The following is a 15,536-nucleotide window of genomic DNA, read 5'->3' on the forward strand; positions in this document are numbered from 1 at the left end:
CTTATGAAGTCACAGAGCGAACTGCATTTTTAAGTTGTAATTGTTTTTGCAGATATTGCGGCCAATGATACCGTGACGTTTTGTTTTATGTTGTATCAATAGTCATATAACAATCACGTTATAAATCTTACGAAGCTAATGATAGAATATCCTAAAGCAAAACAATATATTGCATTTCATGTTAAAATGAATATAAATAATTTTGCGATATTATTTAAGATCTTGAAACACAGAATGATCTACATTACATACATATCAAAATATTGACCCTTAAGTTAAACTAACAAACATATCATAATTTATCTCATACCGAGACTAAGTGCTTTACAAAACCGCTAAATAAATAAAAGCTAAACTTGCATATACTATGCAGTTGTCAATGCATATAATTATACACCACTCTGAATACTGTTGACAATAAATTGGAACGCCCTTTAAAATGACCAAGATATACCTATATATCTAATTTGTTGACTCATTATTTACAGAAGTGAGTGTAGAAATTACATTATAAAAGTAAACACTACAAATATTCGACCGAAGACCATGGCATGACAATAAGTGTTTTATAGGGCCAATAAACATAACACTTCTTGGCCGTGTTGATCAAGAAAATATATTTATGTAAAAATGTGTATATGATACATATGCCCTGTGTATATGAACTTGAACATTGGTCTGTTAAAAACATACGGGCATTATTTGAACAGAGTTATTCGGATTAATGTTAAGTTTATATTGAACATGTGATGATTAAGATGTGAACTGTGCATGTATGAATCAAATTGCTTTGTAAAATACTACATTAATATACATGATGTAGATGATTAATTAATAAATTGCATTTATGTTTTACCTTTCCTCCAACGTTCCTCCTCTGTAAAACAAAGGTCAAAGAAAATTAATATCGATAAATAATGGTTTAACCTTCACGATCGAAACAATTAATATGTACATGTACCGACACTATACTGATCATTTTTTGTATGACTTTTTTTTCATCGTCAGATATTACATACATACATACAAGCATATATTAAACATAGTTTTTTAAGAACAGGTACTAGATGGGTATATAACTGACATCAAAGGCATACGTAGGGGAATATAAAATATACCAATTGCTTCGTATCGTTCCAGGCCCCAAGAAGCGTATAGGGTTTCATACCAGGGGTACGAAGGTCATACACTCATAAACATGGTTTCAAGGCAGCATGGAGTAGCACTTAGGGTTTTTGTAACGTATTGTTTAATATGTCTAATCTGAATTTCATACCAAAACTTTTAGCAACAGTAATAGTTATTTCATGCTGATGTTTATTGTCATAACCCTGACAAATTAAACTATTCAATATAAACATTGTTAGTTTTAATTCAAACACATGCATGCTTTTATTTGATATAATGTTCTTGGCATTTCTATTTGATGGCTTTATAAAATTTACTTAGTTTTAAGTTATACACCAACAAAGTAAAACTCCGGCTCAGTCAGTCGATTAAGTTGTTTTATTAGCGACCCGATGTAAATTGTTTGCAATGGACAATAAGCCAAACGACATACACTCAATCAACACGAATAAACGCACACATTCACCCATTAAAACTGATTGAACTGCTTTGCGAAATTGAAACATCAATGCAAATCATTGAGATTTGTTGTATAGGTTTATTATATTATTCTGCAACTTATACAAGTTTTGTGTAAAATTCACTTCAGGTGTGTTTTATAAAAAGTCGAATTCGGTAAATGACTATTTATACCGGTAGAAATCAATTTATTTACCTAACAGCATTTGAAATGATATCGTCCTATAAAGGGAGCAGTATGTTTAAAGTTTTTACTTTTTTGTTATTTGCCATTTCAGGCAAGAGTTAGCAAAGCTGTGAAGTTAAATTTATTTAAGAAAAGAAAAAGAAGAGCAAATCAAAATAAAACTATTGTGCATCGATATGTTGCTTTTATTACAATATTATTATAATTTTCGGAAACTTAATTTTTGAATCTATATTTTCGGACACCTGGAGTTTTTGAATATCGTCCGTTCTTAATTTTGGGACAAAAAAACACAATTATTTTTAAGTGTCCAAAAACTGTGAATAAACACTTGCTATTTTTTCCGATTTGAACTCAAATATAACTTGTACTGCTTCTTATTGCATGACCGGTTTTATTCACATTTAATTAAGTAATTAATAATTCACTAAATAATATTATGTCACAGTGAAGCTTGTCTTCCTCAATACCCTCAAATAGGTTTAAACCAGAAAGTACTAGCTGTCAAAAAGACTTCATCTGGATTAATGACTATCAATTTATGTATTTACTCGTGTGTTTTTTTACAAACTACAATTCATGTGAAACATATGCGACCTCCCGAAGAATAAACATCAAATCGTTTGCCTCGTAATTCTTTTTTCTTAAACATTGTAACACTCTATTTACTTATAAAAAATCAAGATATTTTTAGAGTTTATTATTTCATCATATTTATTTTCTAACTAAAGTAGAACTTGTATTGTTATATTAAGGATCGCCTGCAATTACAAAAATTATGTTAGCTTTATAGAGACGATAATTTTGTGTTTAATGCAAGAGCGAAAACTCTAATATCATCTTTTGAATATTTTTATTTAAGTTTGATCCACTTACATTAGCACACACGACGAGACATGATCATACAAAGGACGCTGCATATCAAAAACGTAACAACGAGGTTTATGGTTTCAGAAAATAAGTTTGTTTTCACTATTAACACTATATTAAAAGTTTCGTCCGTTATAGTAAGCCAATATAACACACTATGGAAAGATTGCAAGAAAAACCGTATTAACAAGTCTCTTTCACTTATTTAATGTGCAAGTGAAAACTATCGTTTGAAGTCTTTTACCTACCACTTCATTATGTATATTGTGGATGATACAATGTTAACAGGTTTATTACATGTATTACCTCTTTGCAGACGATTCTTCTCTGAAAAAGAGGAAACAATAAATTAATATATATGCATCATCAATGTGCCTTTCACGTCGGTAATGAGTTATATATACACGAAAAAGTACGGATCAACGTATTTAACAAAATTTGACTTTAACCCTTTACTTATATTATCTGATAAGTATGCGTGTTCACATCAATACAATATAGACGCCCTATGTTATATCCGTATGAACAGTTACATTATAAATAAATTTCCATTACAAACATGTCTTAAAAAGGATCGTTTTAATATTGTTATAAAGGCGTATGCAACAATTGCTAAAATAAAAGGTAAAGCATTTATTAATTATATCGTCAACACGCGCAATTTAAGTATAGCACGTTGACTCCAAAGAATCAAAAAACTAATTTACTCCTGAATCATATCATCTATACCAGTCACTTGGCAGCAAGGTTATTTAAACGTATGCCTATGTTAAATTATAAAATACTTAATTTCTTTATACCATGCCACCCTAAGCAGTATTACATCGGCTCTACGAAAGATTTCAAGCGACCAAGTCCTTTGGATGCAATATGTAGAAATAAACTGTGGACATATTGGAAAGTTCAAACTGTTTTTGTGGTTTTGGATTTCATGCCAATGAAGATTTTTTAAACGCTGAGGCGAATAAGGGTTTATACAAAATCACTCCTTCAATTTTAAATTAGTAACCTTGTAAAGGACAACTATACGATGTAATACAACCCAATATAAAGCTCATGTATTTATGTCATACCAAAACAAATTCTAAGCTATTTGTTAAGTCTCTTGGGATGAACCCCCAGGAAGTGGTTTGTAAGGCACACTTTGTACAGGAACACATACATAATAACAAACATGTGTACTGCCAAAAAAACAGCAACACTTTTTAATTCATACCAATAACTTAAGCGACTCAGTTAAAACAAGCGGAAAGGCTCCATAAAGAGTTTGACAAACTTAAGAAGAAAAGCGTTTTTAAGAACACGTAAGTGTGGCAATGTGTCGATGTTCTGGCCATTATGTCTAATAATATTCTAACAATAATTCAGTATTTGACCATGTTTTGTTGCGACCTACCACTTAAAAAAAAAGTAAAATAAGATCACACAGCTGAATATTTTAAATAAAGATTGAGAGGAAAACAAACTATTAGTTTGCATATAAAGTATATATTAACCATATAACAACAATATGTAGTTGACAAATATACGATTTATATACAAAATATGTTTCGTTTAAGAGACAGAACGTGTTAAATTGATTATTCTTTGCGAATCTAAAAAATAATTAAACAGTCGCTTTGTGTTTAGTTTCAACCTCCTATTGATTTATTTAAACAATATATTTTATCGTCAATATTTAGGGCTACATACTGAGAATATAACAACTCTCAACACGTTTTGTACAGATAATTATATTTAAAAGTGCGAACATTGGAGAAAACTAACCTTCTCGGCGAAACTCCGACAATTCTAGAAATAAAAGGCAAAATTATGTAAAAAATGTTTTCGCAAGGTGTATATGATATATTTAAATACTGCCATAATATGAGCACGAACTGGACTGAGGAGTTATGTTCGTTTGTTATGAAAAGTTGCAACCACGAATTAACGGTAAAACAAACTGGCAAAAAGTATACTAGGGGTAAACAAGTGTGTGCAAGAATTGAACTTAAACAAAAGTTTGTATAAGTGTCAAGCATTGTTAAATGGTATGTCAAAAGCAGAAAATGGACAGACAGATAGACTTATGAAAATATTCTTCGTACTAAAATATACAATTATTATCAGGTCTCATATATAGTCAGCTATTCATTATAGCAAACAGTGAAATTCGAAAAGCTTTATCAGACGATAAATTCAACGTGAACTACAATTTACCAACAACACGCAGGTTATGAAACATGCAAGGCTCTTATATTTATTTGCATCATGCCATGTCAACATTGTTTTCAACCGCTAACCTTATTGACTTACATATTAATAGCAAATTTAACATGTAATGACATTTCTCCCAGCGCTCAAAGAAAAAATAGTTTCTAAATTATTGTGCGCCAATGTGTTTCTGCATGAAAACACATGTTTTCTAGTCATTAACATATCATTTGATTATTAAAATTGTGAATGATTAATTGCAAACATGGATATTTAATGTTCTACCTCTTTGACGACGCTTTTCCGCTGTAAGAGAAAGGTATAATTAAATTAACATCGAGGCATTTATAGGCTTACATAACAAACATGTAACTTTTCACGTAGACTGCGATGTATACATAACGAATGATATGGATCGATGTTTATGTTTAAGTTATCATTGTTTCCCTAAAATAGGAAAGCCCAATTAAAATTATTTAGTATTTGAGCGGATTTCCATACGTCCATATTATTGTCCGTTCTGATCAGCATCAGTGTCCACATTAATACAATAAAGATCATTTTGACAAATACGTTTTTACCGTTGAATACTTTTTATATAATTTTCTATACAATAATGTCTAAAAGATATGTACCTTGATATTGTGAAAAAGAAAATTTCTTTACATTTTATAACATCGTTCGAACACATGGGTTTGATATATTTTTACCGCATTTGAATGAATTGAAAAACAACAACAATATATATTTACAACTGAGGTACATTCCAAATATTTCACCTCAAGGTATCTTGGTGTCAGATAATACGATTGTTTTAATCAATTTGGATACCTTATGTCAATTGTTTAACTATGTTTTCTAGAGCCCATCATATACGCGTAACGAACACGCCCTAGTGTTTCTCCCAGTCTATTTATCGATATTATCTTTACAAAAAAATTATGCGCTAAAGCGAAATTGCAAACAAGTTATTAAAAATTTTACCTTTAAGACGATCTTGATGACTATACCATTCTGTGAAAGAAATGTATAATCAAATTTCATTCATCAAAAGTATTTTTTTAAATACTCTTTTGAGAGATATTTGTTTATAGGATTGAAATACAATGTGGGACCATCGTCAAACACGTATATAATCTACAAAATTAAATTGAATTACGTTGTAAGTCTACAAAAATATTCTATACAATTTAAATGCGAACCGTCATGAGATTAACCAATATAAAGAAATTGCGACAAAAGCTTCATGAACAGAAATTAACTTGCTGCCAACACTTCAAAAAACGATGAATAAAAGACCAAATTACGGTAACAATATTTTGTATGGTTTTATCTTATTAGTTTAAATAAACACACCTGTTAAATGATCGGCCGGAACTTTGGACTGGCTTAAGTACTTATGAGACAGAGGCATTTGAGCAATTGTCTAGGTCCAAGCGCAAAGGTTTAAATACAATGCATATCTTGATCAGCATATCATACGCATAATTAAGTCAATAATCACATTTTTAAATAATTAGTATTAGTCACCTGCATTGCGAGATGGTATGTAAAGGACAAGCACATGGTCGTAGGTTTATTAACAACGTCATAGTTCAATAAAGCAAACATCTACACTATAGAAAATCTATCAGGAGCGACATTCAATATTAACAACACTTTGACCTCATCGTTGTCTTTTTCCACTTTCATGAAATGTTTGTCTTGACATAAGAGGAAAGAATGTTGAGGAGTATCGCGTGAAAGAACGCTTTCCGTATGTTCAAGGTAAAAGCTTAAAGTAAAAAAGGTAAATGTACGAGCGCTATTAAAACTTTGTTCAGTCAACGACTCAAAATGACTTCATTGACGAGACCGTCTACAAGACATTTGAATGTGTTTATATAACGAGATGAATGATCGCTTTAGAGAACTTCAATAGACATCAAATTCATACTTAGTGAATGTAAAATATACCAATGGCTAAGCATTGTTCCAGGCCTCAAGAAGCGATAAGGGATTTATACCAGGGGTATGAAAGTCATACACTCATAAACATGGTCTCAAGGAAGGCATAGAGTAGCACTCAGGGTTTTTGTAAAGTATTGTTGAATATCTCTAGTCTGAGGTACTTTCCAATACTTTAAGCAACAGTAATAGTTATGTTCTGCTGTTTTTTATTGTCATAAACCAGGCAAATTAAACAATTCTAAATATATACTGTTTGTTTTAAATTAAATACATGAATGCTTTTATAAGATGTGTTGTGCTTGGCATTTCTATTTGTATGGCTATGAAACACTTATTTAGATTTCAGTTATATATCAACAAAGTAAATCTCCGGCTACGTAAATCAATTAAGTTCTTATTTTTGGCAGGCTGATGTATTGCTTTGCAATGGGCAATTAGCCAAACGACATTCACTCTGTGAACACGAATAATCGCACACACAAACTCATTAAAACTGTGTGATTTGCGCAATTGAACGATCAATGCAAAGATTTGAAACTTTTTGTATAGGTCTATATGCGACTTGAACGTATGCAAGTTGTGTGTAAAATGCACTGCAGGTGTGTTTATTAAAAAAAAAGTGAAACAAAGATTGTTATACCACCAATAGTTGAATCCGAACCAATAGAAGAGCCATTTAATCAACAACACGTTTGTTCGCACGTAATTTGGATAATGCAAAGGTTGAAACTTCAGACTCATCCTAGCTTGTAAACAATCAATACTCATCTGGATACAAGGGTGGTAGTCATTGAACAGTGTATGAGATTTTCCATAAATATCCTGAACTATATCTCATTTTGAAAGACATTTTCAATATATCAAAATGGTTGAATTAATAAGTGCTACTGATGAAATAATGGTGCCTCATGGTCAACTACTGTTATAGCTTTTTGGTTATCATGTTACCTTGCAATTATGCGGATTTCAGGCATGTGACAAAATAAAAAATGGAATTATGAAATCAAATTGTGTAATTATGCTCAAGCTATGTTTGTTTTGTGTAGAATGCCAAACAATGACACTTTCCTTGTGCGACCAACTTCCTTAAACCGCTGCAATATTAAAAAACTATGGACGCTAAACTAAGAAACTATTAGGAAACTGAGAAACTAAAGGGACTGCTTTAAAATAGCAAATCAAACGAAATGCCTGCTGGCAATCCTTGCAATGTTGCAGAAATAATGTAAATCATCACCACACTATATTTTGAATTGCCAATTCAGATGTTAATTAAAAGATGGTTTTCTGTGTTGACTATATATTAATGGTTGTAAATAAACATTTACCCTTAAATTTTTTCTCTATTTAAATTTTATACGGTATTCGTTGGGCATATTAACAATGTTCAAAATGTGGAAGTTTTACAACACTTTACAATATAAAATAAAAACTTAAATGTTTGGCTCAAAAGAAGCACGTCTGAAATATAAAACCTGTTTTCACATAATTTCAGATACTATGTAAAGTATTGTTATAACCTTTATAAAAATAATGGTGTATGATAAATGCTAATGACAATAACTTAAAATGGTTTGTTTAATATATTATATATTTTTCATCCTCGACCAGGTGAATCGCGATATAAATTTTCATATAAACACTTTTTCTAATGATTCCTATTAATATTTAATTCCAATCTACTGGCAAAGAATCAGTTGGTATACCGTTATCAAATTATAATTATGCTTTATAACATGTTTTGCCACATATTTTAGTTTGTTCTTATGAAGTCACAAAGCGAACTGCATTCTCAAGTTGTAATTGTTTTTTTTGCGGATATTGCGGGTCATGATACCGTGACGTTTTGTTTTATGTTGTATCAATAGCCATATAACAATCACGTTATATATCTTACGAAGCTTATAATAGAATATCCTAAAGCAAAACAATATATTGCATTTCATGTTAAAATGAATATAAATAATTTGGCGATATTATTTAAGATCTTGAAACACAGAATGATCTACATCACATACATGTCAAAATATTGACCCTTAAGTTAAACTAACAAACATATCATACTTTATCTCATACCGAGACTAAGTGCTTTACAAAACCGCTAAATAAATAAAAGCTAAACTTGCATATACTGTGCAATTGTCAATGCTAATAAGTATACACCACTCTGAATACTGTTGACAATAAATTGGAACGCCCTGTAAAATGACGAAGATATACCTGTATATCTAATTTGTTGACTCGGTATTCAGAGAAGTGAGTGTAGAAATTACATTGCAAAAGTAAACACTACACATATTCGACCGAAGAGCATGGCATGACATATAAGTGTTTTATAGGGCCAATAAACATAACACTTCTTGGCCTTGTTGATCAAGAAAATATATTTATGTAAAAATGTGTATATGATACATATGCCCTATGTATGTTAACTCGAACATTGGTCTGTTAAAAACATACGGGCATTATTTGAACAGAATTATTCGGATTTATGTTAACTTTATAATGAACATGTGATGATTAAGATGTGAAAAGTGTATGTATGAATCAAATTGCTGGGTAAAATACTACATCAATATAAATGATGTAGATGATTTATTAATAAATTGCATTAATGTTTTACCTTTCCACCAACGTTCCTCCTCTGTAAAACAAAGGTCAAAGAAAATTAAAAAAAGAAGATCGATTAATAATGGTTTAACCTTCACGATCGAAACTATTAATATGTACATGTACCGACACTATACTGATCATTGTTTGTATGACATTTTTTGTCATCGTAAGATATTTCATACATACAAACAAGCATATATTAAACATAGTATTTTAAGAACAGGTACTAGATGGGTATAAAACTGACAGCAAAGGCATACGTAGGGGTATATACAATATACCAATTGCTTCGTATCGTTCCAGGCCCCTAGAAGCGTATAGGGTTTCATACCAGGGGTACGAAGGTCATACACTAATAAACATGGTTTCAAGGCAGCATGGAGTAGCACTTAGGGTTTTTGTAACGTATTGTTTATTATCTCTAATCTGAGTTTCATACCAAAACGTTTAGCAACAGTAATAGTTATTTTATGCTGTTGTTTATTATCATAACATTGACCAATTAAACTATTTAATATATACATTGATAGTTTTAATTCAAAAACATGCATGCTTTTATTTGATATAATGTTCTTAGCATTTCTATTTGATGGCTTTATAAAATTTACTTAGGTTTAAGCTATACATCAATAAAGTAAAACTCCGGCTTAGTCAGTCGATAAGTTGTTTTATTTGCGGCCCGATGTAAATTGTTTGCAATGGACAATACGCCAAACGACATACACTCAATCAACACGAATAAACGCACACGTTCACTCATAAAAACTGCTTGAACTGCTTTGCGAAATTGAAACATCAATGCAAATCATTGAGATTTGTTGTATAGGTCTATATGATTCTGCAACTTATACAAGTTTTGTGTAAAATGCACTTCAGGTGTGTTTTATAAAAAGTCGAATTCGGTAAATGACTATTAATACCGGTAGAAATCAATCTATTTACCTAACAGCATTTGAAATGATATCGTCCTATAAAGGGAGCAGTATGTTTAAAGTTGTTACTTTTTTTGTTCTGTGCCATTTCAGGCAAGAGTTAGCAAAGCTGTGAAGTTGAATTTATTTAAGAAAAGAAAAAGAAGAGCAAATCAAAATAAAACAATTGTGCATCGATATGTTGCTTTTATTTCAATATAATTATAATTTTCGGAAACTTAATTTTTGAATCTATATTTTCGGACACCTGGAGTTTTTGAATATCGTCCGTTCTTAATTTTCGGACAAAAAAAAATCAGCTGTTGATTAGATAAATAATTCACATTTAATATTCTTCATAGAAGTGTACCGACAAACTTATTGCCAATGATGAGATCTATTTAAATTATAAAGTCAAATTGAGTCTTTGCATTTCTAAATTTTTAATGAAGATTAAAATAAGAGGGTTGTTTTCCTTTGCTTATATTTCCTATTTCAACACACTAGCTTCAACTGCTTCTAGTTGCAGGGCCGTTTGGCATCACAATTCATTTATTAATTAATAATTAACTAAATCATAATATGTATTGCAAAAGTGAAACTTGACTTCCCTCAAATAGATTAAAACCAGAAAGTACTAGCTTTCAAAAAAGACTTCATTTGAATAAATGACTATCGATTAATGGATTTAATCACATTTTTTACAAACAGCAATTCATGTGAAACATACCTTCATCTTCAGGCTCATCATCCACAGTCATACGGTCCGCGACCTCCCAAAGAATAACCATCAAATTTTCCGCCTCGTAATTCTTCTTACCTAAAGATTGAAACACTCTATTTATTAATCAAAAGATCAGATATATTTCATATTTTATTATTTCATTATTTTAATTTTCTAATAAAAGCAAAACTTTTATTGTTGTATTAAGCATCTCCTGCAATTGCAAGATTGCTGTTAGCTATATAGAGACATACATTTGTGTTTATTGCAAGGGAGAAAACTCTAATATCATCTTTTGAATATTTTTATTTTAAGTTATCCAGCTTAGAAAAGATTAGCTTAAATATTTCAACAAGTTCATAATAAGCAAAATTCTAAACCAATATTGGTACTCAAATATAATAAAACAATGAAAATAAAGTTAACATGCTCATAAAAATGAACCCTTCAGGATCAACTTTAAATAACAGAGAAATGTTTTTGAATAGTTATATATAAAATGTTCTATTTTTTACTTATAAAATTGTTAAAATGTGTATATTTTACCTCCATTTTTGAGCATATACAACTGTATGGCTTGTTTTGATTGGTCTTCAGAAAAGTCAAACTCTTTTAACGTTTGAATAATGATCTTATCTTTTTCAAATGGATCTTTCTTTTGAACCGCGGGCCGCTGCTAAAATTGATATACATGGGCATGTTCATAGGAACAGACACTTGAATATCAGTATTGATTATTGAACATAATTACGGATCTTTCTACTTAACTTTGAGCCTTTGCTAAATAATTTCATTATAAATAATTAGTACATATATTTTTAAGAGCATGAGGAACATTTAAAACTTAACAAATCTTATAATTATTTATTTTTGTAATCTCTTATCAAAGCAACAGCTTTTCTACCTCACAAAAATGAATGTATTTATAGTTGTTTTACAATGTTATTTTAAGCCAATTTGTTAGTCAGTTGTTTAACTTAATAAGTTATTTGAGCTGCTCTCTTCAATCTGTTAAGTTGACAGCATTAATGTTTAAGTTAAAACTGTCAATAACTTGACTCCATGCGAACGGATTCACTTAGAATGTGTAATAGTTCAATTGATAATATTGACCAATGTGGCATAATTCGATTATTTTTTTATTTGCTGCTTACATTCTGGATTTGTCCGTCAGTCTCTGGTCTTTGTCCAGATCCAATCTGTTGAATAAATTGCTTCCCCTTGGCTATGAGGACGTGCTGGCAGTTTGGGTACCATTTGGCGTGTTCTTCCATAGGGCTGTCTCCATCCTCCCAACCTCGCAAGCCACCACCGCAGTAGTAACATCGAACACTGTCACCAACGCCTGCAAATGAGGAACTTCATTTACAATACAATCCTGAAGCTTTTGATTGTTAAGAGTATGCTTACTGTACATTGTTCAAATAAAAATATGAAATCTTGTCAGTATGTAAATATAATCATTAAATATTAAAGTCCAATATAATAGACACAAACATAAAAAAAGAAACATAACTTGGGATAACATTAAACATGACAACCAAAAGAATTAAAAGTAAAAACGCATGTGAATGTTCACAATTTCTTAAATTATAATAATTGAACTATCGCATAAACCATCAGCTACTGCATTATTTGTTGCTTTTAGTATCTCAAATATTTTGCTTGCCGGTATATTTAATAAATACCACTTTTTTTCAATTCTCATTTGAAGGCAAAAGCACATAATTATTATCAATAAATAATGAATTTATTCAAGTGCTTACTTGGGTAGGACAATTAGTCAATATTAAGTATCAAAATCATTATAAACAAATATAATGCATCAATCAGGATATTAAACTTGCCAGGTAATTCAAAAAAAGTAACACAATTGAACTGACAGCACCTTAGTTATAAAAATATGAATTCATATTAAATTATCCAAATAAAAAATTGTGACATCACATTCATATAAATAAAGTAAAATTAAACATTATGTCAGTCTTAAAATTCTGTCAGTGAGCTTAACAAGTAAGATGAAAGTACTCAATGCAGAACATGACTCATGAAAATCTCAAGTGCCTGCCAGTTGATATTACAATAAGGATCCTTTAATCATATGTCCTACAGGATATTAACACTGTCATAATTTACCAAAGGCTAAGTTTCATGATACCTCTTACTATCTTCTCATTGTCATGTATGTTAAAATATCTTCCCGACCAAATAACATTGTTAAAAAGTAAAAATGATACTTAAATATATAGTGTTATTAAGATAGCTAATGTTTATTCGCTTCAGAATAAACCATTTTATCCAACGCAAGCAAGCTATTTAAATATATTGGTATATAAACGAATTATCCGTCAAACAAGAGATAACTTTCATGAAAATTATTCTCTCGCGTAAGGGCGCTGAACCCTAGTATATAACGGGCTCAAATTCCACGTGCGTTCTTTTAACCTGTTGTCTCATTGCTGTGTAAGTTGCATTTCATTGTTTATTTAGAAATGTATTTGCTTTTAATACCTGTTATGTTTTTTCATTCATGTGTTTTTGCATGGTGAATTGTAGTCACATTTATTACTTATCTGGAATTATTCATTTTCAATCCTGTTGGAGAGATTAAAACTAAATTACACAACGCGTCGCCGTGAGCACGTGGTCTTGTAAATCTGTCAATGTGTTAGTTCTAATATTTTGTTTTGAATTTGATTTGTTTGCAACGTTATTTACACAAATATATATTTAGAAATATAAATTTATTTGTGAATAAAAAATAAAAACATACGCGTTATCACCGTGTGCTTGTCGTTACAGTATAAATGATAAAAAAACAAATTCACACATAAAATAAACTTTCTTTTGTGCACTGATTATTTGCTGTCGCAATTAAAGCAGTGTAGTTGGGTTATTATTCCATATTGCCATGCCACCACGCTCGAGGAATCGTAAACGAAGTTGCGGAGGCTTTACGGGCCATGGAGACGCCGGATGTCGGTAATCGGGCACCAGCACGGACCACGCGGCAGTGGTACCTGTCCTGGCGGAACCACTGGTATCAAGTAACAATCAAGATTTCACTGTTACAAACATGGTCAGTCGTTATTGGAAACTACAATGTAGGTGTGTAATTATCGTATGTTTCTAATATTTCGACTTTCTCTTACTAAGTTCTCGGTGATTTGCTCTTTAAATATAGATCCCAATTATTAAAGACGGCGCTAGTTAATTTTGGAAGGTTGAATATAATTTCGTTAGCGCGTTACAAACTGTATGTTTCAATTTTACTAGTACTTGAGACAGGGTGTGCTCGGGCTAGTTTTTTGAAGGTGTTAACTATCTCATTCAATGCATGTGAATTGTTGACTTGTTATTATTGTGCACATGAATGACAGTGTCTCCGGCCTAGCTACGCCCGTTAAGGCGTCTCGGGTGGAATAACAATAAACTCGTGGTTCTGGTCTTTAATGTGTATTGGTCAGATCCTGTAGTAGTAGTAATAATAATAATAATAATAATAATAATAATAATAATAATAATAAAGATAATAATTATAATAATTATTATTATTATAATAATAATAATAATAATAATACAGAAGTCAATAATAGTGCATAATAAAATTGGCGCTTCTCTCAGAACTTCAACTTCATTCAATTGACAAAGTGTCTGTCTCGCTTTAATGTTGATGGGCCTGGCAGTTACGTTGCAAACTCGTACTTGTATTCTTGCAGTCTTTCCCGGGTTACCAATACTAACCACCCTAGGACAAACGATGGCACTATGACATGGTATGTCTTCAACGGCTTCGGTAACAGCTTCAGTTGCGAGTCTTTGTTTCCTGAAGAAACCGGTGACAGTTCTGCTCTCGCCAGGATGTAAAGTGATCGGTTGTGTTGCTGTAACAAGTCCCATCTCTGTATTTACGGACATTAATCCACATTTCCATATCTCATTTACGGTTGTATTATCAGCCCTGGGTTTCATTTCTCGTAGAACATTCTTTCCGAGTAATAGATGAGCAATGCCATGATATTCTTTTTTTTTTAATTCAATATCATACATACAATGTAAACATGTATATGATCATACAACATAGTGATTGTACAAAGCAATAAAGTTCAAACATGTTATACAAGATATGCTAATATATATTTTTTTAGAGAGAAAAGAAAAGAACAACAGAGGAATAGTTATGAAAAATGATGAGTTGTATAAAGTCGGAAGAAAGCATGCTGGACTTGTGTGTTTTGTTGTATATTCACAATGATCTTGTCAGATTGACAAAAATAAATAAATAAACATAACTGTTTTAGAGAGATAAACTAACATTATAGTGAATGTATATAAGTGGACAAAACATTATGAGAATTTAATCCGATTCCATTTTTGTTCAAAGATTTGTAATGAGTCATTACTGAGGGCTATTTCTTTCTCAATCTGGATTTTTAGTTTAAGACTATGGACAAAACAATTAAAATTTGGTACTAGTTTTTTGTACTTCATGTTTAAGATA

General features: G+C 30.9%; 1 protein-coding gene across 6 annotated transcripts in view; it reads right to left on the minus strand.

Annotated features, from left to right (window-relative positions):
* The window catches only part of LOC127877942 (uncharacterized), a 108,911-nt gene that overhangs the window by 19,996 nt on the left and 73,379 nt on the right, over positions 1–15,536 (minus strand). For 5 of the 6 annotated variants that reach the window (XM_052424268.1, XM_052424271.1, XM_052424272.1 and 2 more), the window contains 9 exons: positions 12,190–12,380; positions 11,582–11,711; positions 11,042–11,131; positions 9,411–9,431; positions 5,822–5,851; positions 5,123–5,143; positions 4,412–4,435; positions 2,951–2,971; positions 857–877 (listed from right to left, as the gene is read on the minus strand). In XM_052424268.1, the coding sequence (XP_052280228.1) occupies positions 857–877; positions 2,951–2,971; positions 4,412–4,435; positions 5,123–5,143; positions 5,822–5,851; positions 9,411–9,431; positions 11,042–11,131; positions 11,582–11,711; positions 12,190–12,380 (549 nt within the window). The remainder of the gene's footprint in view (positions 1–856; positions 878–2,950; positions 2,972–4,411; positions 4,436–5,122; positions 5,144–5,821; positions 5,852–9,410; positions 9,432–11,041; positions 11,132–11,581; positions 11,712–12,189; positions 12,381–15,536) is intronic. The other variant, XM_052424270.1, reaches the window with a different exon arrangement.

The sequence above is a fragment of the Dreissena polymorpha genome, chromosome 4 (genome assembly GCF_020536995.1).
Source record: "Dreissena polymorpha isolate Duluth1 chromosome 4, UMN_Dpol_1.0, whole genome shotgun sequence".
Taxonomy (NCBI): Eukaryota; Metazoa; Mollusca; class Bivalvia; order Myida; family Dreissenidae; genus Dreissena; species Dreissena polymorpha.